Here is a 24,565-nt window from a genome sequence, read left to right as displayed (position 1 = left end):
ATCGTTGATTGCCAACCATTGAGCTACACATGCACGTGGGAATGAGTCTTTAAGCAACTCCCCATGGAAAATTCTTAGGATATTTAGTGTCTACCTGCTGGTCAATCCCCACGGCATCCAATCCATCATACATGATGTTCACCCAGCCATCTTTGGAAGAGAGGACGAACAGGGACATCAGGGCCTGTGGAAGCAAAGAAGGCTGTTTATACAGGGGGAATTTTCCGTTTCTGCTTCGCTTTCAGTCAACCAACAAATCAGATCCACCGCCCCAGGATATATGTGACACTTTCCTGAGGGAAATTAAACATGGATGGATAGAATCCACATAACTCTTTGGGGTCCTCCATTGTTTTTAAGAAGACCAAGACCAAATGTGTCTGCAGAAGAAAGTGGCTTTCCCCTGCCATGGTGCCTGCCCTTGGCACAGCACCTCCCTAGAGATCCACCTTAAAAATGTGCCGAAAATCCCTGAAATCTTCTCAGGCCTGGGGAGAGGCGAGGGTGGTGCCCTCAGAAGGATTTCTCTAATTTGGTATTTGGAGCGTTCCTTCCGAACATACATGATCCGTGTTCTTTGATTGTTGTTCCTCACTTTTAAAATTGCAGGACACCCAGAGTGTCTCAGAGTTGGGAAGCCTCCAAAGTGTAACATCCAATTAAAAATCCAATTAAGTTTAGAAGATGGGAAGGTTGCTTGGCTGGGGAACCACTTCCTTCCTGTCCTCCTTCTCCTCTCCCTCTTACCTGCCCCAAATTGTCGAAGTTATACTTCCGCCGGACCCATTTGTAGTGGGCTTTCCTGCAGTCCGTTTTAGTGGAGATGTTTCGGATGTCAGCCCCCTCACAGTGGTAGAACTTGCCCTTGAAGAGCTGGGGAAAAAACCCGAATAAAATCAGCAGGAGAGGTGGAGGGTTTGACTTCAGCTTTGACTTGGCAGGTGGCCTAGATTTGGGGAAGACTGGGAAGAGGAGACCTGGGTCAGAAAACAGGGTCAAGGTTTCCAGCGTGAGAACAGCCAACAGCCAACTCGCACCAATGGGACCTGATCTAGGGAAGGTCTCCTTGTTTTGTTCGATGGTGCTGAGTCATGGCTGTGGAGGAATCGTCCGAGCAGGGGGGTGCGATGGTTTTCACCCCCAGGGGACATCCAGGATGTCTGTCCTGGAGGGTTTATCAGGGGGTTTCTTTTATGATTCAGGAGAACAAGGAAGAAGGAAGTAGCGTGTTTTCCAAAGCAAACGGTGAAGGATCACTCTGTCAAGGTTTAAGAAGGGGGCAAGTAGGCCTCGGCTCCAGCAGGCCATGGGGAGCATCCCCTGAAGTCCACGTCTCCCGTTCAGACCAAGCCAAGCCAGGATTTATTCCAAGGCAGAACGAAGAACCCCCCAAGGTGTTGAAACCTTTCCGTGGATCTTGCTCAGCATGGTGGGGAAAACTTACCTGCACTCCCAAAATGCCAAAGATGATAAAGAAAGCGCAACAGATCAGGACAATGTTGCCGATAGGCCGGAGAGACGAGATCAGCGTCTCGACCACGAGCTTCAAACCTGGAGCTCGGCTGATGACCCTGGAGAGGAGAGGAACACCCTCTTTTTTCATCCCATTTCCAGGCTCCCCCAAGAATCATTCCGTCCTCCCAGAGGAAAAACTGACAGTTGGGCAGCAACAGAGCCTTAACTTTGAAGCATTCTGGTTCTCTTCCCCCGTCCCCCATTTCTGATTGCGTGCTGCATGATGAAAACGAAGGAGAAGCCAATGGAGGAAGTCCAGTTTGGATCCTGGAGGAGGATGCTGGTTTGGAGAAGGTTGGGTCCTTACTCTCCTCCCTTGCCCAGAGGAACTCGTCTAGGGGTATCCCAGGTGTCCCCACCTTGTAGGACCCAGAAAATGTCTCCAGACATGAAGTTCACCTAATCAATGCTTTCAGACGCCATCAAAGACTTTCCCCCCCGGGTCAAGATGGGCCTTCTGAACTCTTAGTCTCTTCAAATGTCAAGCCAGTCCCAAAATCCACCTCTCCCTAAGAATATCCTAGCACAAACGTCACCCCAGCAAGAAACAGATGGAGCAGTTGTGCACCACAGCTGTTTCTTAGTTTATTTCCACCAAAGGAATCAAAGACCCCGGCCGGGTTGTTTTGGGGGCCCCAGTTTTGCATTTTCTGTGGTCATAATGTGAAGCAGCAGACTCCCGCAGAGAGCAGGGAAGACCGTTTCCCTCCTCCTCCCTCCCTCCCTCCCTCCCTCCCTCTTGCTTCTCCTCCTCCTCCTCCTCCAGCTGCCTCACTTATTACTTGACAACAATCAAAAAGACCAGCTCCCTTTTGCCTGGTTTCAGATATTGAAAGTGTCGTCCTACTTTTGACTTTCCAGCCAGCTCAATTGCTCCTCTGAGGTCCTGAACACAAAACATCTGCAGATGTCGGGAATTCTCAAATTATTACCCATCACACTTGGACTGCAAATTCACTCCAGGGCAATGTGTCTGCTGTTCCCCTCTCTCTGCCACCCTGCCTGGCACCCCTGCCCTTGGGGGATGGGCTTCCTGGAACTGCTACAAGGTTTGCCATTGCGCATCTTCAGAGGTTTGACCCCCAGACTGCTCTGGAAAGGTCTGGAAATGCTGGGAAAAACAGTATTTATCTTGCCCCAGGCACGATTATGCGGCCTACTGCAAACAAGGGCAACCTTTCTACCCGCTGGGAAGAACGGGGTGCTTTGGCTTTTGAGACAGGCACATGCATGGAGCTGCTCAACAGGAAATACCTGCATGCTAATCTATGCACCACAGGACCCCATGCCAGAGGCTGCTGGAAAAAGAACACCGAGTTTTTGCATTCACGGTCACATTGCTTTTGTCCTTCTGTTGATACACAGCCGAATAAGCAGGTTCAGTTCAAAGCAAAATAGACAGAACCAGTCTGGTGGCTGGCCAAAGCACCAAACCGATATGCATGGTGCTTAGAGTTAATTAAAGCACCATGCCACACTAGGATGCAATTTGGAAATGACCAGGAATGCACCAACTTAGTCTTGTTCTAGGGCCAAGAAAGCGTAGGGACATGAGGCATTAAGAGAGGTCGATCCGTTGCAAATGGCGAATTGTAGCTGCCCAAGATTCTAAATGAACCTTCGGAGTCATCCGAGGCCCTCAGTCCAAAGAATTTGCCACGGAGAAGAGATTTTGAGTCTGTTTCTTAGCAATAGTTAGTTTGGGGACCAAAATAGTCTCCTCAACTGTTTTTTCAGGTGTGGGAGACTGGGTTTTCGCCAGCTATTCCCGAGGAGGAAGTGATTAGCTCAGATGCCTCCTGATTTTCTGGAAGCCGACAAATACCGTAAAGGTCTCAGAGTGCGCAGCAGCCGAAGTACCCTCAGCACCCCTAAAATCTTGGCTCCGCCTGCTGATGCCATGGAAACGATGATGTCAATGATGGACACGAAGACCAGGATCCCATCCAAGACGTTCCAGCTGCTCTGGAGGTAGGTGTGCTCCCCGGAGAAGAAGCCAAGAGCCACAACCTGGAAGGAGAACGGAACAGACTGTTCCAGGCATGGATCTGCCTGCTGCATGGAAGCTCAAGAACCATTTCACTGGAAATGAGACAGAATCCTGGACCAGAACTGTTCAGTGGGGGGGAAGGGGATCTTTGCAAAGAGTAAAATCTTCCACCACTGAGGAAAATTGGCTTGTGGTTAACTTTTCTGCCAGACGCGAGAAAAATTGACACGGGCCTCTTTATTGCTGCAGTGGAGAAGTTCTTGGATGCAATTTCTTTTATAATTGGGTCTCCCTCAAGAATATCCTCCTTCCCCTAAATGAAAGTAATAAAACGGACAATTGTCCCTCCCTGATTTATCCTCCGACTCAGTAGAGCGGATGGAGGGGCTTTTGCTGTACATGAATCCAACGGGACCCAACTGCAAATGCAGCAACGGTACCTTAACCATCATCTCAGCAACAAAAATGGCCGTAAAGATGTAGTTGGAGACACTCAAGAATATCCGTTCCTGCAAAAAAGGAGAGAAACCGGGGAGTTGAAATCCAATCTGGCGAGGGACTCGACCCCTAATCCCAGGAAATCTCCGTGAACTCTCTCCTAGGTTCCTGAATTCAACCCCTCCTCTGTGCCAAAACTCCACAGCTCACCGGATCATCCCGGTAAATCCTTTCTCTACCTTATTTACCTTGAAGGGGTTTTATGAAAATTACTGTTTGGAGTTCAAGTTACGCAGCCTTGAAGCTGCTTAATCGTATTTGGGTGCTTTGGGAGTTGGTGTTTTTAATTGCAGGGACATTCAGCCAAGTCAATTTGAGAAGCGGAAGAGGAGAGTCAGCAGCTAGCCTGTGTCTTGGGGAAACACCTAGATTTACCCCAAATAATTCATCTATTCAGTTTCAGAAAAGTTGTCAGGTTGCCCAGTAACTCAGCACAAGGCACCTTTTTTCATCCTGGACTCTTTGAGAAGCAAAGATGAAGCTCCTTCCTGGACAGGAAGCAAAGACGTTCCCCATTGGAAAAATTAGCCTTTCGAAAAATCGTCCTGGCATTGAACTGTGTCCTTTTGACCGGACCGGACAGGATCCATCATGCTGAGCAAAAACCTGAAGACTAACACCCTTCACCTGGGGGGGGGGGTGTCAGGCTTCTGTTCCTCAACAAGAACATCTGGGAGCTCACCGTGCTGTTGGGATCGATGTCTGGGCGCTCCAAGGCGATGGTGATGCAGTTGAGGAAGATGAAAACCAGGACTACGTGGTCAAACATCTTGTGCGCAATGACCTTCTGGCAATTGGCCCGGAGGCTGAAAGTAAGGCAGGTGGGCTGGTCAGCTGCCCCCCCAGGAGCCCAGACATTCCTCTACTTTTTAGGCCAATAGGAAAAGGGCATCAAGTGACCCACATCTGTCCCCTTGGTTAGCTGAGCTGCAGACTGTGCAGGCTGCCTTGATATTTATAGCATATCATGGCTCCCAAATTTAGGAGATCCTTATCTTGAGCTTGAGTTAGTGCTCTTCCCCACAGCTGCCCTGCAAGGGAAATCCAGGAAAACCCCACAGGGAACCTGATACAGCCCCTGGGATCTATGTTACTCTACACCGGGGGGGGGGGTCTCCAACCTTGGCCACTTCAACGCCCAGAATTCCTCAGCCAGCAAAGCAAATTTTGCCCAATGGCCAGCACCCCACAGGAGAACGAGCCCTTACCGATTCTGAGGGGAGAACAAATAGAGGGACCAGTCCTCGTGATTCTTGCACCATTTGGGCTTGTAGGGCTCCAAGCTCTTGCGGATCCTGTAGCAGAAACTCTGTGGGGAGGAAGAGGAAGAAAAGAAAGGAAGCCCCCTTGGGGAATCTAATCGCAGCAGGCATCCCTTTCCACCCACTATCTAATATCTCCCTTAAAGTCTGACAGGCAGTGGCAGCTTGAACCCAGCATCGTGGCTGGGTTGGGTTGCAAATTTTCGCAGGTTTGGGATGGGCAGCTGTCCCCGATCAGCTGGAGGATTGGAGAAATGTCACAGGAAGGGGCTTCCTTTTGTGGGGTCTTCCCTTCCTACCCTAAAGAGGGCAAAATTCACCAACCCCCAAAGGCCACCCTTGACCACTCCAGAGGTTGTTGGGGGTGGGAGTGGCTGGAGGCCCTCTTGCCCCCCCGGGAGAGCCGGAGGGGGAGGGGGAGCCAAAGAACGTTGGGCTTACATCTTCCATGTTGTCATCGTAGTCGAAGGGATCCTCTTTGCGGCCGTCCAGGTGCAGGTAGAGCTCGCTGGGCACCTGCAGCAACTTGCCATTGCAGTCCTGGTACTCGAGGGGCAGCATGGCTACTGGAGGGTGCACCCCGGGCACCTGGAGGAGCTCCGGCAGGTCCAAGGCACCCCGGAAGTCTAGGGACTCTGCCCGGTGGTGCAGGGGGGCCCGGCTGAGGGTGCTGAGCTTGGCCTCCTCGGCTTCATCGTCCGTGCTGCCTTTGCCCTCCCCCGAGAGCAAGGACTCCCGCTCGCTGCACTGGCTCTTCTTCTTCAGGCTCGGGGCCCGGCCCAGGCTGTTCCAGCTCGAGCGGCGGCTGCCCCAGTTGGCACAGGGGGAGCTGCGGAGGCTGGACTGGGAGAGGGGAGGAGGCCAGGTCAGGGTTTGGCCAGGAACCCTTGGGAGTGTAGTCCCCACTTCAGAGGGTGCCAGGCCGGAGAAGACCCCTGTCCTACTTCATCCTCTCAGCTCAAAGAAGCACCAGGCCTTCCCGGCTGGAGGTCCCTCCTCCACCTTCTTCTCAGCACCCACCTGCCCCAAACGGAGAGCCCTCCCCCTTCCCACCCCTCCCTGGCCCTGCCAAGCGGTCTCCTTCTTGGGAAAATACCAAAGATTTCTGGTCAAAGCCGAGCGGGTCCACCGAGATGTTGCTGCCCCTCCTGGAGTCCCCAAAAGGGTAGGCGGAGTCCATGTGTGGGGAGCCCTTTGGGGTGGGCATGGGGGTGGCTGCGGTGTGCATGATGATGGGTGGGGGCATGCTGGCCTTGCCCTCCAGGTGGCCGTTGGGCGTGACGGCCAGCGAATACATCTTCATCTCTGCAAGGGAGGAGACAGGACCTTCTCAGCAATCTCTGGGCAAACTAATCCAGAGTTGGAGATGTTCTGGAGCTACTCCTGTCACTGAACCACTTCTAGCCCAACTCCAGGCCACTCTGGACAAAATGGTTGTCCATTTCTCTGAGGGACAGTAGAGAATTTCTTGGGGAAAGAAGAAGAGAAGCAAGCAGTGAGGTCTTGCTTCCTCGGATGACCCTCCCAAGGTGAACCTCTCCTCCTTGCCTGGATGTCCGGAGCTTTGACCTTTCCTCTCTGGTCGAAAGTGAAGCCTCCCAAGGGTTGCCTTCCCCAGCCAGCCCTCTCTCCTTACCAGAAGCATGGAGTTCCTTCAGCTTCTCAAACTCTTCCTCAAAGTTTGTCGATGTTTTGTCTTCATCTGTGTCAGATCTGTTGGCGTCACCCTGAAATGGTCCCAAAATAAAATAGGACAAATGGTTGGCAAATAATTGGTAATTATGGCAGGTGAACGGAGCTGCCTAGAACCAGAAACCAAATCTTTGTCCTAGGAGGGGTTGCAAACATTTATTTATTTTTAAATGCTTATTTCACGGCTCCTTGGTTTAGCATTCCTAACTCCTCCTGGAAAACACAAGGTCTGTTTGGAATAGACCCTCCTGAGAGTTTGCGCGCAACAATTCTTTCTCCTGTTGAGAAATCAGGAGATTTGGGGACAGATTTTTCACTACTTCCTACAAGATGTCCTCTACCCTGTGCCTGTCCCATGCGCTAGCTTGTGATTGTTGTTTAGCCTCCCGAATTTAAATGCTGAAGATCAGAGCACTCAAAGAGGGAGAACTTTTCCCTCTCTCCACCATTTCATGAATGTCCCAATTCCTGGCCTATTTCTAGGCCCAGAAGAGCCCATCATCATCTTCAGGCTTGTGTCTTCAGCTTGGTGCTGAAGCACAAAACTCTGAGAAGCACCAAGCTGAAGACACAAGCCTGAAGATGATGAACGAGACTTCATCGAAACGTCTCCAAGATACTTCCAATTCTACGCGGGAGAAGACCCAAATAACCAAAGATCTACATACAAATACCCGCGAAAACCTGTGTGTGTGTATAATTAAATAAAATGCCATTCTGTTTTCCTTTGTTGTGTGTTCTTCTATTTCAGTTGTTCCATCCTATTGATAGCAAGGCTTCTCTTGTGCCAGAGCAACATATATCTTAATAAATTGCATTTTTCATTTATGTTCCTTGGGATCATCTGTAATAAAAAAAAATATTCATGGTTTTGAGATTTTCAAAATTTTCTAGATCTTTGCTTGCATTTCTTTCCAGTACTTTGTGTTATTGGTTTGTTTGGGTCTTTTTTAATCTCACCACCACGGATGGGGAAAAAAAGCGTCTTCCTTCTCTGTACCATCTCCAACATTTCCTGATTTATCCATCTTGGCAATTGTTGGTGGACTTGCACGTACCTTCTGCAGAATATTTTGCACTCAATTTCCCCCAGATCATAGCTCAGTGTCAATATTATTGATCCTCCACATAACTCTGCCTCAGGACCTTTTCGAAACAGATCAAAATCCTCAGGCGGCCTCTTGTCTGTGCAGCAGGTCTGCTTGCAAAGCTTCCTCTGATGAACAGGTAGATCAGAAATATTAAACACATTCAGAGAAACTGGAGGTAGAATCAGAATGCAAAACCGTTTATTTGACACAGGTCTCTGTGCGCACACCTAAACCATGCATCTGGTTGCAATCTCCGGATCTGGGGGTACATGGCACCCAACACCCCGAATGCCACTTGACCTAAGAGAGCCAAGGAGGAAGGAGCCAACGGACAGGGCTTTCCTGCTACTTAACGGCTGTTTTGGCTTCTTTCGGAAGAGGAAAAGAATAGGATTTGCTGGACATTTAAATCACAGCTTCAAGGGGCATCATCACCATCTCCGAAACCTCTTCCCGCCCTTGCGATTCACCAAGCCCATAATTACATATTTATGCCGAGCAGAGAACAGGGGTGCAGAATCCCACCATTTATGTGGCCAAGAGACTGGAAAATCTGGAAGGCTGCTCTTCATCACAGCTTATGCAATAGTAGCTTATTTTGCTGACTAAATTAAGGGGGTGCATTCTTGTGAACACATCTGAAAAGGAAGGAAAGGGAGGGAATTGGCTCATATTTGGAGCTAGGATGTTTTGCTTCCCGGGGGGCGGGGGAGTCAACCAATTCGGACCTCAATAAGACCCCTGGTTCTTGGACCGCATCTTCTCCTCTGCTTAGCTGTTCACTTGCAACCAACTCAAGGCGCTCAGTGTGTAGCGGTGTCTGGAGCAAGCAGAAACAAGGGCACCCTAGGCCTCTGCTGGAAAAGTGCCCCCTCCTGCCTGTCCAGTGCCAGCCAAGCGGTCGAATGTTTCCAGGTGGTGGCTGCCAACCCCAATCCCTGGGAGAGAAGCGGAAGAAGCCAAAAATGCTGGAGACTCGGCGGATGAATGGAGATCAGGAAAACAGCTGTGGGGCTGGTGGAACTGTTCTGATTGGTGGCCTCAGTTGTTTTTGTTGCTTATTTAGGGAAAAGCCATTGAAGAGATGGAAATGAAACTGTGGGTGGCAGATAGGGCCGTCGTGTTCCCAGAAATTCTGGGCCACCATCCCAGAGAACCATGTGCCGACCTCTTCTGGCTGTTGCCCTGGCTATCTCTGAGCACAGATGTGGAGAAAATTGGGAGGATGGGTCTGTAGCAGTGGGAGTCCACAGGGACCCTGGCCAAGAGCAGGCACTGGTCCAAAGCAGAGGAACAGTGTGTTCCTTGGGTCACAGCACAATGTATTGGGGCAGGCTGGCCCTAATGGCATTCCTTCAGGCTACATAGCAGAGGTCTCCAACCATGGCAACTTTCAGACTTCCGGACTTCAACTCCCAGAATTCCCCAGCCAGCAGAATTCTGGGAGTTGGAACTCCACAAGTCTTAAAGTTGCTAAGGTTGGAGAGCCCCTCTTTCTATGGCTCATGAGATGGGCATTCTGATATCAGCTCCTTCGAAGGTTGCAAAATATATCCAGGGCTATGATGGTAGAACCACAGGAGAGGGAGATGTGGAGTCTACAAGGAAGGAGAGCACGCAAAGAGTTTTGGAAGAGAAGGGAAGGCTGAAGCAACTTTCACCTGGGAAAAAAAATATTGAGTGTTGCAACCCCAACATCCCGAAAGGGTACAAGCTACCAAATGTTGGGTATTACTCAACACCTTAAAAAAGAGAGACAGGGAGAATGATCTAGGAGAGAATTGACAGCATTTTCCCGTCCCTGGTGAGCTCCATGGTTGACTTCTGCACTGATTCTGCTTTTATCACCGACCGTCAGAGAGGAAAGCCCAGCCTGGAATTCCCATGTGTTGTCTCAAAGCCAATGGCCATGAGGATTAGGGAGGTTGGAGCGGTTGGGCTAGAAGACCTCCAGGGTCCCTTCCAACTCTGTTATTCTGTTATTAAACTGAACGTCACAATCGTCACACACCACTGCCTTCCTCGTCCTGCTTATGGGTTTCCCAAGAGTATCCAACTGGCCACTCTGTGGGAAAAAGGAAGCTTTGAATGAGTTTGCTCTCTAACTTTATGGTTTCTAGTTATTATGAAGAGAGCAGATTTCGAGTGGCTACAGAAGCCGAAGCTGCCAGAGCCGATTTCAAAGAACAGGAAATCAATAACTAGCAAAAGCTCTGCAACTCACAAGAACCTGGGAAAGGCCCCGACCAATAATACAATTGTCAACCAGCCTCCCCAGATGGAAGCCAACCAGAGGCTGAATTCTCAGCCAAATTGGCCAAAGGCTGATGGGTAGCCGAGGATGAAATGAAGACACAAGTGCCACCACGAAGGAGGGAGGCTCTCTCGGAGGAAAAGAGCAGGAAGGAATAATCCGGTTGCCGCAGCTGCAGTCCATTTGCCAGTGGCTGGAACTAAATTTAATGGAGCCTTTGGCCAAGGACGCTGCTGCTGCTGCCGCCGCCATTTTTAATCCAATCAGCCTGAGTTAAGAGGCAGGAGTTTTCTCCAGCAAAATAATTTCTCATGGAGGAACTCCAAGGGAAGATCTTCTTGGAAAATCTGATGGGCCGGCTTCAGATGTGAAGGCAATTGCAGGAAGACAACTGGACCAGAGCAGGTCAAGGAGAGGAGAGGAGTCATTAGAAGGACTCAGGTCTCCACCCTTAGAGGAAGAATAGAATAACACTAAATGCACAATAGAAGCTGGGGGAACACACGATTGCTCTCTAACGTCAGACCTATGTTGACTCGGATCCTATTAAAAAAACCGTATCTTCTGTCTGCAAGTTCAACTTTTGAAGACTTTATTCATCATAGGCAATTACCAAGTGGACATTTATGAGCTTCTGGACAGGAAGGATTGGACTTCCTGATCAACCGAGTCTTTTCCAGTCATCAGGTGCGCTCCATGTTGGGACTTTTTGCTCCGTTTTGTCAGCTTGGCCTTGCTTCTCAAACTGGCCTCCTGCTCTGTTTCCATTTTTTTTAACCTGATGGTCATCTTATTTCAGAGCTTCTTCTTTCAGGATCCCGGGCAGGCCCCTTTTTTGTTGTGGCTGAAGCAAGTCTAAACTGGAGGTCACCAGTAACGCACGGAGGAAAGTGGAGAGAAGAATTGAGGAGGGGAGCATAATTCTACCTGTTCTCCGTTCATTCCCCTGATGCTCCTTGAGGACTTGTGCCTTGAAGAGCAAAGCAATTTCTCATCCTTCCGAGAAAGGCGGTTGGGCATTCGGAGGTGGTAAATGGCCACTTGGTTCTTACTGAGCTGGGAAAACATCGTAATATTCTCCTCCTGCCTGTGATTAAAGGCCCTCTCTGAATCATCATTCTTCGCTCCAGCAGGCCGACTGCAGGTAAGGCTCTAACTTCATTTCCATACGCTAATGACTTCATAAAAGCTCCTTGATAACTTGTGATGTGATATGGGTTATATTTCTGAGGTGGAAATGGGGACATAACTCTGGCTGAAAACCCGTGCTGTGGATTTACCTTGGAGAGATGTCAGACGTGGGAAAGCTTAGTAGACCAGGACAAGTAGGAAAGAATTTTCTGAAGAACATGTTCTTATGGAATTCTTCCATAAAGTGTCGCTGGACATTCATATCCCAGTGATTTTCTTGATGTTGTGACTTTTGCTTGAAAAATGGTCTTCCTAGATGACTGACAATGAACACCATGGCTGTCCGTGAGTTTTGATGAATATATTTTGAAATATGTCGTCCTACCTAGACATTTTTGTATTTGTAGTCGCCTTATTTAGAAGGCATCAGTGAGGGAAGTTGGCTATTTGCAGACACATTTTGAAAAATAAATTTGTTTAACCAACTGTTGAGATAAGCCCAACTGTCTCATCCCAGGCCAGAAAGTTCAACCGTGGCCTGTTATACCTGCTGAGTATGTTTAGATAATTGGGATTTCTTACCATTTATATCTGTGCCGCTGAAATGAATGCCCAGTATATATAGTGTCATGACAATACGATCACACCATTCATAAATAAGGAGCTGCAACACAATGTGATCATTAAGGTCACTTAGCAAAAAAAAAACCAGCCAGCCATTTGCGGATCCCTTACCTCAGCTTGGAAACCTTCTACCAGGATGGCGACCAAGAGGTTGAAGAGGACATAATTGCCAAAGGTCATCAGAGCCACAAAGTAGAGAGCAGCCCAGGAGGAGGTGGAGGCCATTCCATTGTAGAGGACCACGTTCCAGTCTTCCTGGGTCAGGATCTGAAAGACAGGAAGGACATCTGAACCCACGCCTCTCTTTTCTGGTTTCACCATGTTTTTCCATGCTTGGTCGTTAGTCCTTCCAAGTGGTCTCACAGGTAAAATCCTTTTGGTGTAGCGTCTTCTGCCTGCCATAGCTCCTTCAATGTGTGTGTTTCCAAAGAAAGGAACCTGGTAAGAACCTAAAACACCTCCTTTGTTGGATAATTTTTGAGGGGAGTCTCTTTCTTGTGCATGTTCAGACAATGTGCTAGATCAGACCCATCTGGTTAGCAGTTTTTTCCCAGGAACATCTCTCACCATTTCACCAGCTGAGTTCGAAGTGAGACACCAAGGACCAACCCCATCTTCTGGATGGATCTAATTGTCACAGGTTCCTCCCTTTCCCAAACTCTCTCCCCTTATTGGCAGCTCACCTGTGGGTCGGTTGCCGAGATGAAGCTTTTCTTATTTCCCTCCTGCTATTGACCAAATTGAGACCAAATCTGATTGCCACCCATCCTTCCATTTTGTGTGGTAGCACCACAGGTAAAAATATATATATATACTTATATATATTTGTTTTCTTAAGTTTTCGCGGGTACTTATATGTATGGTATTCAGCTTTGTTCGGGTATTTTCCCATGTCATTATAGTTGTGCTTTTAAAGTTGTAGCAACGTTTCGGCAGAATCTCATCTGCCATCATCAGGCTTTAGATGAACACAATACAGAATCAGACGAACCCAACACAGAAGCCTGATGATGGCAGATGAGATTCTGCCGAAACATTGCTACAACTTTAAAAGCACAACTATAATGACGTGGGAAAATACCTGAACAAAGCTGAATACCATTCATGTAAGTACCTGTGAAAACTTAAGAAAACATATCTATATCTATATCTATATATCTCTATCTCTCTATCTCTCTATGATTCATTGCCCAGAGTCATTTCTTTCTCCTGCTTTCCTGCTTGTCCTTTTCCTGCTGACTCACAACGTTTGCTGAAACGGTGAGAGCCGTTGATCATAAATGCAAATGAGGGCTTTGCATTAGGACGAGAGATAAAGAAACTTTTTGTGGGAGCAAAATGCTCTTTGTCTCTATTCAAAATAGCAAAAGGGTTTGCTTATTGTTAACAATGGTGCTAATTAGATCCGTTTTGCTTATCGCTCACGCTTCTTCCTGTCGGCAGGTATGGAAGGTGACCAAGAATAACCCAGGAACCGAGCTCTAGAAAGCATCAGCCTCTCTAATCTTAACCACGATATCTGTTTTCAACCTCATCGTGGAACCAAAAGGGAGGCTTCCCTTCACCCAGCCCCCCCACCACTGGAACAGCTTTCACTGACCTTGACAAGGAACATCAAGTTTAGCTTTGGTCTTTTTTTGCGCCTAATTTAGTTAGCTGCGAGAGTTTGCTAGGAAAACAGCACCAGCCTCTCTATTAGATGGACGGAGTGACAGCCTAAATGACACGGAGCTGCTGTCAGATTCTCCCAGCAGTCAATTACTGAATCCTTGGTGGTTGTTTATCTAGACGGGGGCCTTGAAGGGGAGAGAGACTCCGCATTTTCCTGCCTTCCCGAGAATTTTCAATTATTTTAATCTTCTAAAGCAGTGTTTTCAAAACTCGGCCACTTTAAGATGGGCGGACTTCAAACCCCAGAATTCCCCTGCCAGCATGAAATTTGTAATGCTGACCTACATATTGGAGATTTGGAGATAACAGGCTGCCAAGGGGGCATCTTAAATTTTCTGGAATGATTTCCAACTGGGATCGGACCAGCCTGTCTGACGACTGACCCCGTGGGCAGAAATAAGGAGAGTCCACCGTGCAGCTTTCTGGAATAGTTATGCTGTTGTCTTTGGGGAGGCCTCAATATTCTGCCTTTAAATAGGGAAGCTTCGTGAAGCCATTGAAGGATCAGCTGTGGCTGCTGGAAAGGTTGGGGGTGTTTTACACACAGCAACCCCCGCCCCCCCCCCCCCCCTGGTCAAACAGGCAGCTGGAGGACCTCACCTGAAACACGGTGACAATTGCCCACAGCAGGGAATCGAAGTTCTTTCGGTCTGGCATGGTGTCTCCTGTCTCGGTCCTTAAGCCAAACTTGCACCCAAAAAGATGCATACCTAGGATGCTGTGAGGGGGAAGGGGAAGGAGAGACAGACAGACAGACAGAGAGAGAGAGAATGAGAGAAGATGGTTGAAAAGGCAAACAGCTTATTTGAAGAGGATATTTGAAAAGGTTCTGGCTCCTGTTTCATCTTGAACAGCAGACTGAAATAACTCAGGTCAGATAATAGAAAAAAAAGTTGTCTTTTCTGTAGTCAAAGAAGAGATAATTTTGCAATTGTATTTTTCTGCAAAGGAAATCAGAAATATTTTTCTTCTTTCTAATTTTTCCTTTTCTTTCTTTTGGCACTTTTACTCCTTTCCTTTCCCTTTCCCTATTCTTAGTGTGTGCTAATTTTTATGCCCTTTGTAAATTTTGAATCCAAAATTTGTAATAATGAAATAGGACATTTTCCAGATCGCTGACTAGGAAAGATGACTTGGGTAGTGTTGTCTTCTCCAACCTGGATCTCACCAGAATTTCCTGTCAGCAGGATAGAAGACCCTGCCGGCTGAGCACAAGAGAGCTGGGAGGCACCAGACTGGAGAAACACGAAGGCTGTCAGAATTCGCCTCTTTATCCACCGGAAGTCTACAAAACCTTATTTGACTTTCTCTAGCAACGTTTCACAGATTGCAAAACTCGACCTCCCCTTTGAGGAATGTTGTACTAGATGTACATTTCTGGGGGAACACCCCCCCACACACACACATAGTTCCTTTTCTGGTACTTTTCGTGGGGTCCATGTCAACCCAGGAAGACTCTCGCCCTACTTGGAGAGGAGCCATCCTTGGCCTCCGATGCAGGCGCCTCACTGTTGTTTGCCAGCTATCTCAAACAAAGAGGGAGGCACTGTTGTGTCGTGCTTGTCACTTTCCATCCTTCATTTGTCCCCTGGGTGGCAGGATGCAGAAGGAGCGAGGCGGCCCGGGGGACATCGATCTGCAGAATGCCCGCCTGTCACTACGTGGAGAGGCCATTTTAATTCCCACGCGTTGGGCCAGTGGGATCCGTGTCACTCTAATCGGTGCGGCACCGAGAGGAACACACCCACCAGGTAACTAGGCAAGGCAGGCCCAGCGACCCCTCCTACCTGAAGATGAAGATGAAGAGCATGAGCAGCATGCAGAAGGTGGCCACGTTGTCCATGGTCTTCATGAGAACCACCAGCTGCCGGCGGAGAGCCGGCATGAACCGTACCAGCTTGAGAACCCGGAGGAGGCGGAAGGTCCTCAGCACCGAGAGGCCCCCGTCAGCCTGGCCAATGATCTCCCAGACACTGCAGGGTGGAGAGAGAGATTCAGGCAACTTGGGCTGTCCGGCTCCTGAGCAACCATCCACTTCCTAATTGTCCCTGATGCGGGCAGAGGTGACCTGGGGGCCCAGCTGCTTTCTTGGGCCTGTTGTCAGATAGTGAAGTTGGGCCCAGAGAAGGTTGCTTTTCATCGGGGACTTGGAGCACATGAGGGTCAAAAAAGGGGGTATAAGTGTACGTTCTCTGGGGACTCTCTCCCCTCCCCTCCCCTCCCCGCTCCTCTGCAGATGCAGCTAAGTCAGCACATCTTCCCTGAAGACAATTCAATGAGGTGACCCCAGGGAACACCAGAAGTGGAATATTACTTCCCCAAGATTTGCTGCAGTGGTAAAAAAGACAAGCAGGCAAGGAAATTCAGCTGGCAGGCAATTTCAATCCTCTCTCTCTCCCTCCCTCTCTCTCTCTCCCCCTTCCTCTCTCTCTCTCCCCCTCTCCACACACCCCCGTCTCCCTTGCCCCAGTTTTAAGTCGAGGGAACCATGCGAAGGATTCTTCTGAGGCGACGTTAGAAGCCAACTTACCTGATGACAACAATGATGCCATCAAAAATGTTGTAGGGGTTCTTGATGTAACCCCAGATGCCAAAAGCCAAAAGCTTGAGGAGCATCTCCAGAGCAAACATGCTCGTGAAGACAATGTTGCTGATCTCCAGGGCATTGGTTAGCTCATCCGGCTAGGCAAGAGGGAGAAATCAAGGTAATTCAAGTCAGACTGGGAGGCCAAAATACGTCCCTTAGCTCTTATTCTCTGCAGATGAAGGAGAGCCGAATAGTTGACAACAATGTTATCGACAATGTTATCTTGCTCCATCGTGATTGTCAAGCTGAATTGTTTTCCTGACCCCGTGACCACAGAGATTGTTATCACAATGTAAAATAGGGTGACAGGGTGCAAAATATGGAAAAGCAATAGTTGCAGATGAAGTATCAAACAAGATAGGATCAAGATAGAAGGAGAATTGTCTAAAATACACATGGAGTGGTTGACATATAGAGGAATTGCAAATATTAGCAATCCAGAAGGAAGGTGTTAAGTGTTTATCATATCCATGCATCCACCCATCCACCATCCATCCATCTATCCAACCAACCAACCATATCTATCTATCTATCTATCTATCTATCTATCTATCTATCTATCTATCTATCTATCATCTATCTGCCAGAAACTGTCTTTTCCCCATTGAGAATGAAATATCGGCAACGGATCTATTGCATGTGTAACCTTAGTTTGGAAGGGCTGTGAAGCATCCACATGTTTTAAACTCCCTTTCTCCACCCAACACACAATCTTGCCTTGCCACAGCCTTTCAGGCCAGTTTATTTATTCATAGAACAGTTTTTCAGCCCGGATGCATGAAATATGAATTACAGCAAGGGACACAACGAGACCCACAAGGAGTCAACAAACAAAGGCCGGCTGGGAAGAGCATTCCTTCTCTATCTTGTCCTTGGTTTCCAAGCAACTCTTGTAAATGTTGCACTGAAAGTGATCTAATCCACTCAGCCGGACTGTTGACAACAACTCCAAATAATTACGGAAGCTAATCCGATCCACCAGCGAGGACTTTCAAAATCTTTTCCCTTGCGTTATAAGAGGAGGCGAGCAGGAGAAGGCAGAGCTTGAGCTTTCCTGAAGACCTTGTTAATTCAGGGGAGAAAACGACAAAAAAAGCCCTGAGTGGGAAGAAAACCATGGTGGGGTTTTTTTTTTGCAACTTCGTTCAAACCTCTCCCTGTCTACGTTGCTCTGCCCGGGTCTGTGCCCCAGATGAAATGCTGAGGCACTTTTGCAACTCCGAATCTGTAATGTGGCCTCAGTATAAAAAAGGACTATACAAAATAAATGGGTATTTCGGAAAATAATGTATGAAAAAACCCCAGTGCATAGGGAAATGCCTTAGAAAAATGAAAAACCTCTTTTGTGCAGAAGTTGGATGCAATGGGGATCTGAACCCTTCAGGCTGTGCTCCCAGCCAAGAAAGGGCAAGATTTATTCTTCTTCAGGGCTGACTAATCTCCATATCTCTTAGCTAATTTCCTAAAGTGATGACACTCTGTTCCGTCTTCTCCTGCACAGGAACCCCAAGCAGAAAAGGGGAATTTATTGGGGTCGGGGGTCGGGGGGGGCGGAATGCCTTCTCTTTCTGTGGTCATCATCCACAAAGCAGCATGTTGAGAACCCGAAAGAACCAGACTGGTCAGGGACTGCGTGGGAATTACAAGAGGCAATGCCCAACGGAGAGAGGAAAAAGGAAGGGCTCAGTTTGAGATGTCATGTAGCTGTCAGAATGACAAGAAGACAATCCCGGATTAAACAGAAGTGAAGAAGGGTTCATTGTGGGCTTTTCGGTTGTTGTTGTCTTTTTGCAAGGAAGGGAAGTTGTTTTACAAGGAGAGGTTGCATCTCGACCCGGCCTTTCTGCACGTAGGAAGGCAGCCTCTTCTTGTACCACAGCCAGACTTCCTTGCATTAAGAAGAAGCGTAGATGATTGTATGGGGTGTTTGGTTGGCTTCCAAGCCGGGAAGAGAGCCTTCCAAAGACGCGACTCTGTGAAATTGCAGCCTTAGACCCGTTTCTCCTTCCAGACAAAAGGGGTGTGTGTGGTTAAGGGGACTATTCACCATAATGAGCCTGGGACAAGCAACATAGGAGAAGGAAGTCCGTGCGCGTCAATCCGTGTGGAGGAGACACACACTGATGGCAGGATAGCTACTCTTCGTGGCGGAAATGCCAGAAGAAGTAAATTGCAAGAGGGATGAGCATGCAAAACCAGTGCTAGAGTAAGTCAGGGTTTCCCAGTCTTAGGAAAGTTAAGACATGTGTACTTCAGTTCCCATTCTGTGCAAATGAAACAATCAACAAGCCCAAAAGGGAACAAAAAGACCCCCAAAACATTTCCCCACCAGCAATCAGCCCCCGGATGAGCCCAGATTAACTCCAAGATTAACATCAGACCAGCCATCAAGAAGTAAACAAGAGGCCAGTGAAGGAACTGCCAAATGGCCCAACCCAAAAACGCTTAAAACCATCCCCACCAAGGGGGATAGAGCAAACCCCACTTCCTACTAGCACTGATGACGTTTTCTAGTCGGGTCATGAAACGTCTGCAAACTCAAGCTCAGAGAGCCCCAAGGACCCTTCGTTTCAACCCTAAGCTACCAATATTCCCCTTTATTGGAATCAAATTGCGTTCGGAGAAGGCAAGACCAGGTCAACAGAGCAAAACTCTGCTCCGAAGAGAATCGGGTGACCCACTCAAGGGAACGGATCTGTAACAACGGGTCCCATTCTGGGATCCAAGGGGGAAAAAATCAGCATACAGCCCCCCCCCTAGAATATGTTCACCCGTTGGCCTTCTTCTCATAAGGACGCAAGCCTGTCCTTTTAGTAGGGATTGAGTGTGGGGACTCTGCAGCGGGATTTGCCTTCCCTGGTTGAGCCCCGTGATGGATGTTATGGGCAATAAAAGCCCTCGCTTGCCTCCCGTTGAACCTCTGCCGCGACGCAAGTGGCCGTTGTGCAGATTAAGCCTTTTCCATGGAGCTCTGCAATCTCTCCCATGACTAATCTGTTTAACTAATGAATTACTTTCTGGCCACCATATTAGATTTCCAGTACATGAACATCATTAAGGAAGTAAGTGCTTGATAGAACCTCACCCCCACCCCGAGCCCATGTAAAAAAAACAATAATACAAATAGAGGAGATTAGAACTGGGCTCAGGTAGGATTAACTAAGCCCCCTTCCACCCCCACCCCCACCCATCTCTTCCAATTGCTGGAAATCCTTTAAAAGGGTTTCCACTCTTGGGTGGGTGAGGAGCTGAATTAATGATCTGGTTAAAAGGAGGAGGCAGGGCTTTTAAGCACTGCTTAGCCTCCAGTCAGATCCTCGAATCTCAAAGCAGGCTAAAAAAAAACCAAAACTGAAAAGGGGAACAAATTCAATAATTTGAGCTAGCACTGATGGAGGCCCAGAATGGCAGAGGTGGCCTCCTTCTCTTGGGGATGCCACGTTGGGAGCTTCAGAGCTCCTTGTTCTGGGGAAGAGTAAAGGAGGCGATTGTCTTGAACAGGGGGGCGTTAAACGCGGCAACTTTAAGACTTGTGTCTTTCTGGGCTTTCTTTTTTGTGGGAGGGGAAGATGTTTCACTTCTCATCCAAGAACATTCTTCAGTTCTGACTTGGATGACTGAGAATCTCCACAGACCTTTAAGACTTGTGGACTTCAACTCCCAGACTCCCTCAGACAGCATGGAGAATTAAAGTCTCCCGTTTGGAGAGCCCTGGTCTTGAATATGGGGTCTGACTTCCAGCTAGGTTGGTTTTGGAGGCGAACCAGCTGCTGCTTCCTCGCCTTCCTGTCCCTTTAACTTTGCTGAGGAACCAACCGAGGTCCTGTGGGGATGCCCTCCCTCCCCCCCCCCCCAAGGCAGACTTCCTAGCCGCCCTCAGGACTCCCACGAAGGTGCCGAGGCTCTGCTCTTCCCGTTTCTCAGCCTCACTTGACGAAAAGCAATTTTATTTCAAGTGGCTTAAATGCCAGGCTAGATTAGATCAATTGCCACCTCTCCCAAATGGGAAGGAAGAATCAGGGGAGGCGCTCAGGAGATGCTGCTACCTGAAACTTCTCCTCCTGGAGAACAGAAGCTAAATCGGGGGTGGGGGGTGGGGGTGGGGGCTCCAGTCCAGCCATCTTTGGGACTTGTGGACTTCGACTCCCTAAATTCCCCACTGGCAGCTTTTGCGGGGAGAAAAAGGCCTCGACTTCTTCCCACTTTTTCTTTCATTGTCTTTACCCAGAACATCCACTCGGTCCATTTTTGCCTCAACCTGCATCTCCCTTCAAAGGAGGACGTCTGCAGGCAAACCCGCAAAGTTTCTTTTTGGATCCGGGAAGATTTGGCGAGTGGAAATGTAAACCACCCTTCCCCGGGATCAGTTTCACGAGCAGCCTCCAAGATCCAAGAGTTGGACAAAGAGAAAAACTCCGTTTGATTCAGAGGATTTCATAAAGATTTATGAGGTCTGCAAGTCGTCCTCTAAAAAAAGAAAGAGAGAAAGAAACCCCCAAATCCAAATATTTTGGCCTTTGCAGGAAAGGAATTCCAAACCTCAGACTGCTGGCTTGCTCTTTTCTGCGCTGTTTCCAGACAGGCAGAAGAGGGAGGGAGGCAGGCGGAGGGAATTCAGAATAACGCCTTGCTCTTTGCAGCCTGTCGAGGCGATAACTTGGGTCGACCAACGGAGAGATCAAAAGCCATTCTGGTTGCCATTGCTTACTCTTCCAACTTCCAGGGTGCTGGGAATGTTTAATCGAGCAGGGAGGCCACAGAGATGCCTTTGGCCAAGCCGTTACTCATCCCGAGGAATAGACTTTTATGGAAATGCTTTCTGGCAGGGGCTGCTTGGTGGCTGGTGGGACAAAGAGGGAGGGGAGGCCGCAGCTGGATGGGGTGCCGGAATAAAGGGTTCGTTGGTTCGAGCAGCCCATCAATTAGAGAAGAAGTCAAGGCAACAGTTGGGGAAGCCAACGGCTCGTGAATGAAGGGGACGGGGGACAGAGAAGGACCTGCTGAGGGATGAACTTCAAAGAGGAGCAGAATTGGAAGGGATCTTGGAGGTCATCTAGGCCAACCCACAGCTCAAGCAGGAGAGTCTACAGTATAGCATTTCAGACAAGAGCAAGAAGAAAAGAGGAGAAAGGAAGGATATTTAGTCCTAAGGTGATCTCAAGAACCTGACAAAGAATAGGCTGCATTCAACCTCCATCAGAACTTCCATTAAGGGCCAAGAAGCTGCTGTGACGTTTGAGATCCCTTTGCAATTAATCTGAGATGAGAAGGCTGAACTGATCTGGTTGGGATCTGTGTTAGGCAGCCCCCTCTGCTCTTGTTCCCCCTTCCTGGAGTGGCACCTCCTTTCGCCCAAATCATCAAGGACCCGGGGAGGAATCTTGCAATCCAAAGCAGCAGATGGCATTCCCACAGACGCTCACGCCACCCCTGGGGCTGGGTTCCTGATAGAGCTGTCAGCACTGCTGAGCCACCTCGTCCTTGGCTGATCGCTCCAATCAATCACAATTGGATCAAAGCCTAAAGGATGAGATTCACAGGTGAGCGATTGCCTCTCGAAACTGGCCGGCTGGCCAGGTAAAATTCTCCATTTCCGCAACCTCCCTCTTTCCTCTCATTTGCTGAATTACATTAAACCATATTAGATTACATTTCATTAATTCAATTTAGGCCCTGCCCGACTCTGAGCTAACGCTGAGTGATGTCCTATGGAACCAGACGGAATAGAAAACACAGCGCAATCGTTTTGAAAGAAAAAGAAAAGCAATGGAAGAACAGTGGAGAAATCAGCAAGAGGACTGGGAGCAAAGAAGGGGATTTCTGGCATTTGGGGTCTCCAAAGACCCAGCTTGTTCAAGGGCTCGAGGGCAAACGTCTCCAGCGGAAATGCTCCCCAAAGCCGACTCCCCAGAGAAAAGCAGGGGGGTCAAGGAGGGAGAAATAGCAGCTGATGAGTTCAATACCCCTTTCCCATCCTGAGCGCGTGCAAAAGTCTTGTGTTAACCAGACATTCAGTTGTGGGAGGCTGGATCAACCACAAAGCTCACGAGGACTCCTTGCCAGTGACTAATCATTGGATTGCTAATCCTACATGAAGCTCAGTTAAAAGGAATTCTGGGTTTTGAGAAATGTCCCACTTACCTTTCGGAGAGTGTGGGATTCATGTACGCGCCCTCTCTTATCCCCCCTCTCTTATTTCAGCCCCACATTAACCTTATGAGGCAGGTTATTCTGTGAGAGAAGAGATGGGCCAGGACCACCCACTCCGTTTCTGAAGGTCAGGGTGGATTTCAACCAGTTCTCCTCAGTCCCCGTTGACCACTTGAACTTCTTCCCTTCTTGCAAAGACTTCTTGTGTCTTCTCCCCCCCCCCACGCCCCCCAACCGGCTTTGCCTTCAGTGAGGTCTTCAGAAGACCCAAACTGATTGGTTGCTCAAGTCAGGGATATCCTATCATTCACTCAAGGAGCTCTGGTGGGTGGGCTCATCCTGGCATCTCACCCAGGAAAGATAAACAAGGTGGAAGCAGAGGGGAAGATGTAGATGTAGAGGTAGAGTGTAGGAGGAGGAAGATTTCACATCAGGTGAATTCCAACTCTCTCCCCAAACTCCAGACAAAAGGAAGGGCAGCATTGTCCAGCCACGATGACCCAGCTGCGCTTCAGGGATGACTCATCCCCTTCCAGCCAGCTGTCCTTCATGAGATGCCAGCATCTGGGACATAGTGTCCTCACCTTTAAGACATGCTCTTTGATACCACAGCGTTCAGACCCAGGAAAAGCAAACGATTTATTTTCTTCCAGGAGAAGTTATGAAAGATTATTTTGGAAGAGTTGTGGTCTTCAGACAACCGTGAGGAAGAGGAACAACTGCATGGATTAATTTTTGATTATCTTAATATGCCTGAGATCCATAGACAAGTTTCCAAATCCCACATTTTTCTCAGGCCAGATACCCCTCAACACTAGGAGCTGGGGACAAGTGGATCAATATATTCCAGGATCAGAGGGCTGCTTCAGGTTTATTTTGCAGGTCACGCTAATCATGTTTCACTGAACAAACTGCAGCCAGTTGAGTTTACAGCACATGCAAAGCCCAAAATAAGCCAACATATGATGAGTCCTGTATCAGATGAATCAGAATTATTATTATATAATCCCGAATTAAATGAAACCAACATTTGGTTGGGTTCAAGGTAAACATTTGCCATATTCTTGAAACCGCTCTTCCCAATGCAACCAAGAGGGCTTCAATCCTTCCGGTCTGAGTCCCCCACCCAAGGAGGTGTGTTGCCAGGGGACCCTCCTCTTAAGAAAGTCCAAGGATGTCTGTCCTTTCAGTATGAGATCAGACAAGGGCCTCTCCTGAGTTTGGCCGGCTAAGCCAACCTACCTCCTTACCTGTTCATGATACTCAATGCCCATGCTCAGCGTATTGATGAGAATGGCGATCATGATCCCACGGTTGAAATACTTGCTCTCCACAATCCGTTTCAGCTTGTTGCCAAAGGCCTTCCAGAGCTTGGCTATCCTGTTCCTCTCCTCGGCTGGTTTCCTTTTCTTCTCTTTCTTGATCCTCTGCTGCTGGATCTGGTCCCGTAAATCCCCATGTTTTACATCCTGGGTAAACTCGTAGACCCCATTGTTGTCCTCGCCGGACTCATAGCTGTCTGCCTCGCTGAACTCAAACTCAGGATCCTCCAGGATGCTGGCACAGAATGGGCAGTTTTGCAGCTCACAGCTCAAGGTGTTGGCTTGGGGCCCCGGCAAGGGACACGGCACATTCAAGCCAGACAAAATGCTGGAGGTCCGGCAGAGGCCTGCAATGGAAGGGGAACGTTAGGAACTTGAGGAAGGTCCAACAAAAACCAAAGCGCAAACCAAACAGAAACCAAATATGTCAACAAGCACGGCTATCAATTTCCTAAGGAGTAACCCTACGAAGTGCCTTTAAGCATCTTCTTTGAGGGGGGGAGGGAGGTTTGGTCCCTTGGTGTCTACTCAGCGCCAAAGCCATGAGTCCTGGAGGACTGACAATGTTCGGAGGACTGTGGAGGTTAGTGGCTTTCAAATATTTGTAGTAAATAGTTAGAAACTCCAGATTTAGAGGTGACCTGGGGTGGTGGAATCAAGCCTGGACAAGACCTTCAGCTGTAGCAGCAGAGATCTTCTACTGGGCCTTTATCTCTAACCTTTTTTTAAAAAAAATCTCTGCTTTGGATGCTGAGTCTAAATTAGGTCACTGAAGCCA

The 24,565-nt window shown here is 48.5% G+C and overlaps 1 protein-coding gene across 2 annotated transcripts in view; it reads right to left on the bottom strand.

Moving 5' to 3' along the window:
- The window catches only part of CACNA1H (calcium voltage-gated channel subunit alpha1 H), a 60,588-nt gene that overhangs the window by 16,918 nt on the left and 19,105 nt on the right, over window positions 1–24,565 (bottom strand). For both annotated transcript variants that reach the window (XM_087912803.1, XM_087912804.1), the window contains exons 8-22: window positions 23,716–24,134; window positions 16,259–16,410; window positions 15,516–15,701; window positions 14,329–14,446; window positions 12,169–12,324; window positions 6,902–6,992; window positions 6,362–6,570; window positions 5,707–6,108; window positions 5,212–5,312; window positions 4,686–4,809; window positions 3,946–4,014; window positions 3,341–3,525; window positions 1,445–1,571; window positions 748–873; window positions 95–184 (exon numbers count right to left, since the gene is read on the bottom strand). In XM_087912803.1, the coding sequence (XP_087768929.1) occupies window positions 95–184; window positions 748–873; window positions 1,445–1,571; window positions 3,341–3,525; window positions 3,946–4,014; window positions 4,686–4,809; window positions 5,212–5,312; window positions 5,707–6,108; window positions 6,362–6,570; window positions 6,902–6,992; window positions 12,169–12,324; window positions 14,329–14,446; window positions 15,516–15,701; window positions 16,259–16,410; window positions 23,716–24,134 (2,555 nt within the window). The remainder of the gene's footprint in view (window positions 1–94; window positions 185–747; window positions 874–1,444; window positions 1,572–3,340; window positions 3,526–3,945; window positions 4,015–4,685; window positions 4,810–5,211; window positions 5,313–5,706; window positions 6,109–6,361; window positions 6,571–6,901; window positions 6,993–12,168; window positions 12,325–14,328; window positions 14,447–15,515; window positions 15,702–16,258; window positions 16,411–23,715; window positions 24,135–24,565) is intronic.

Source organism: Pseudonaja textilis, chromosome 14, assembly GCF_049901715.1.
Source record: "Pseudonaja textilis isolate UNSWEBS1 chromosome 14, rPseTex1.2, whole genome shotgun sequence".
Lineage (NCBI taxonomy): Eukaryota > Metazoa > Chordata > Lepidosauria > Squamata > Elapidae > Pseudonaja > Pseudonaja textilis.
Note: the sequence above shows the minus strand (reverse complement) of the source record. Positions and strands in the feature narration are given on the sequence as shown.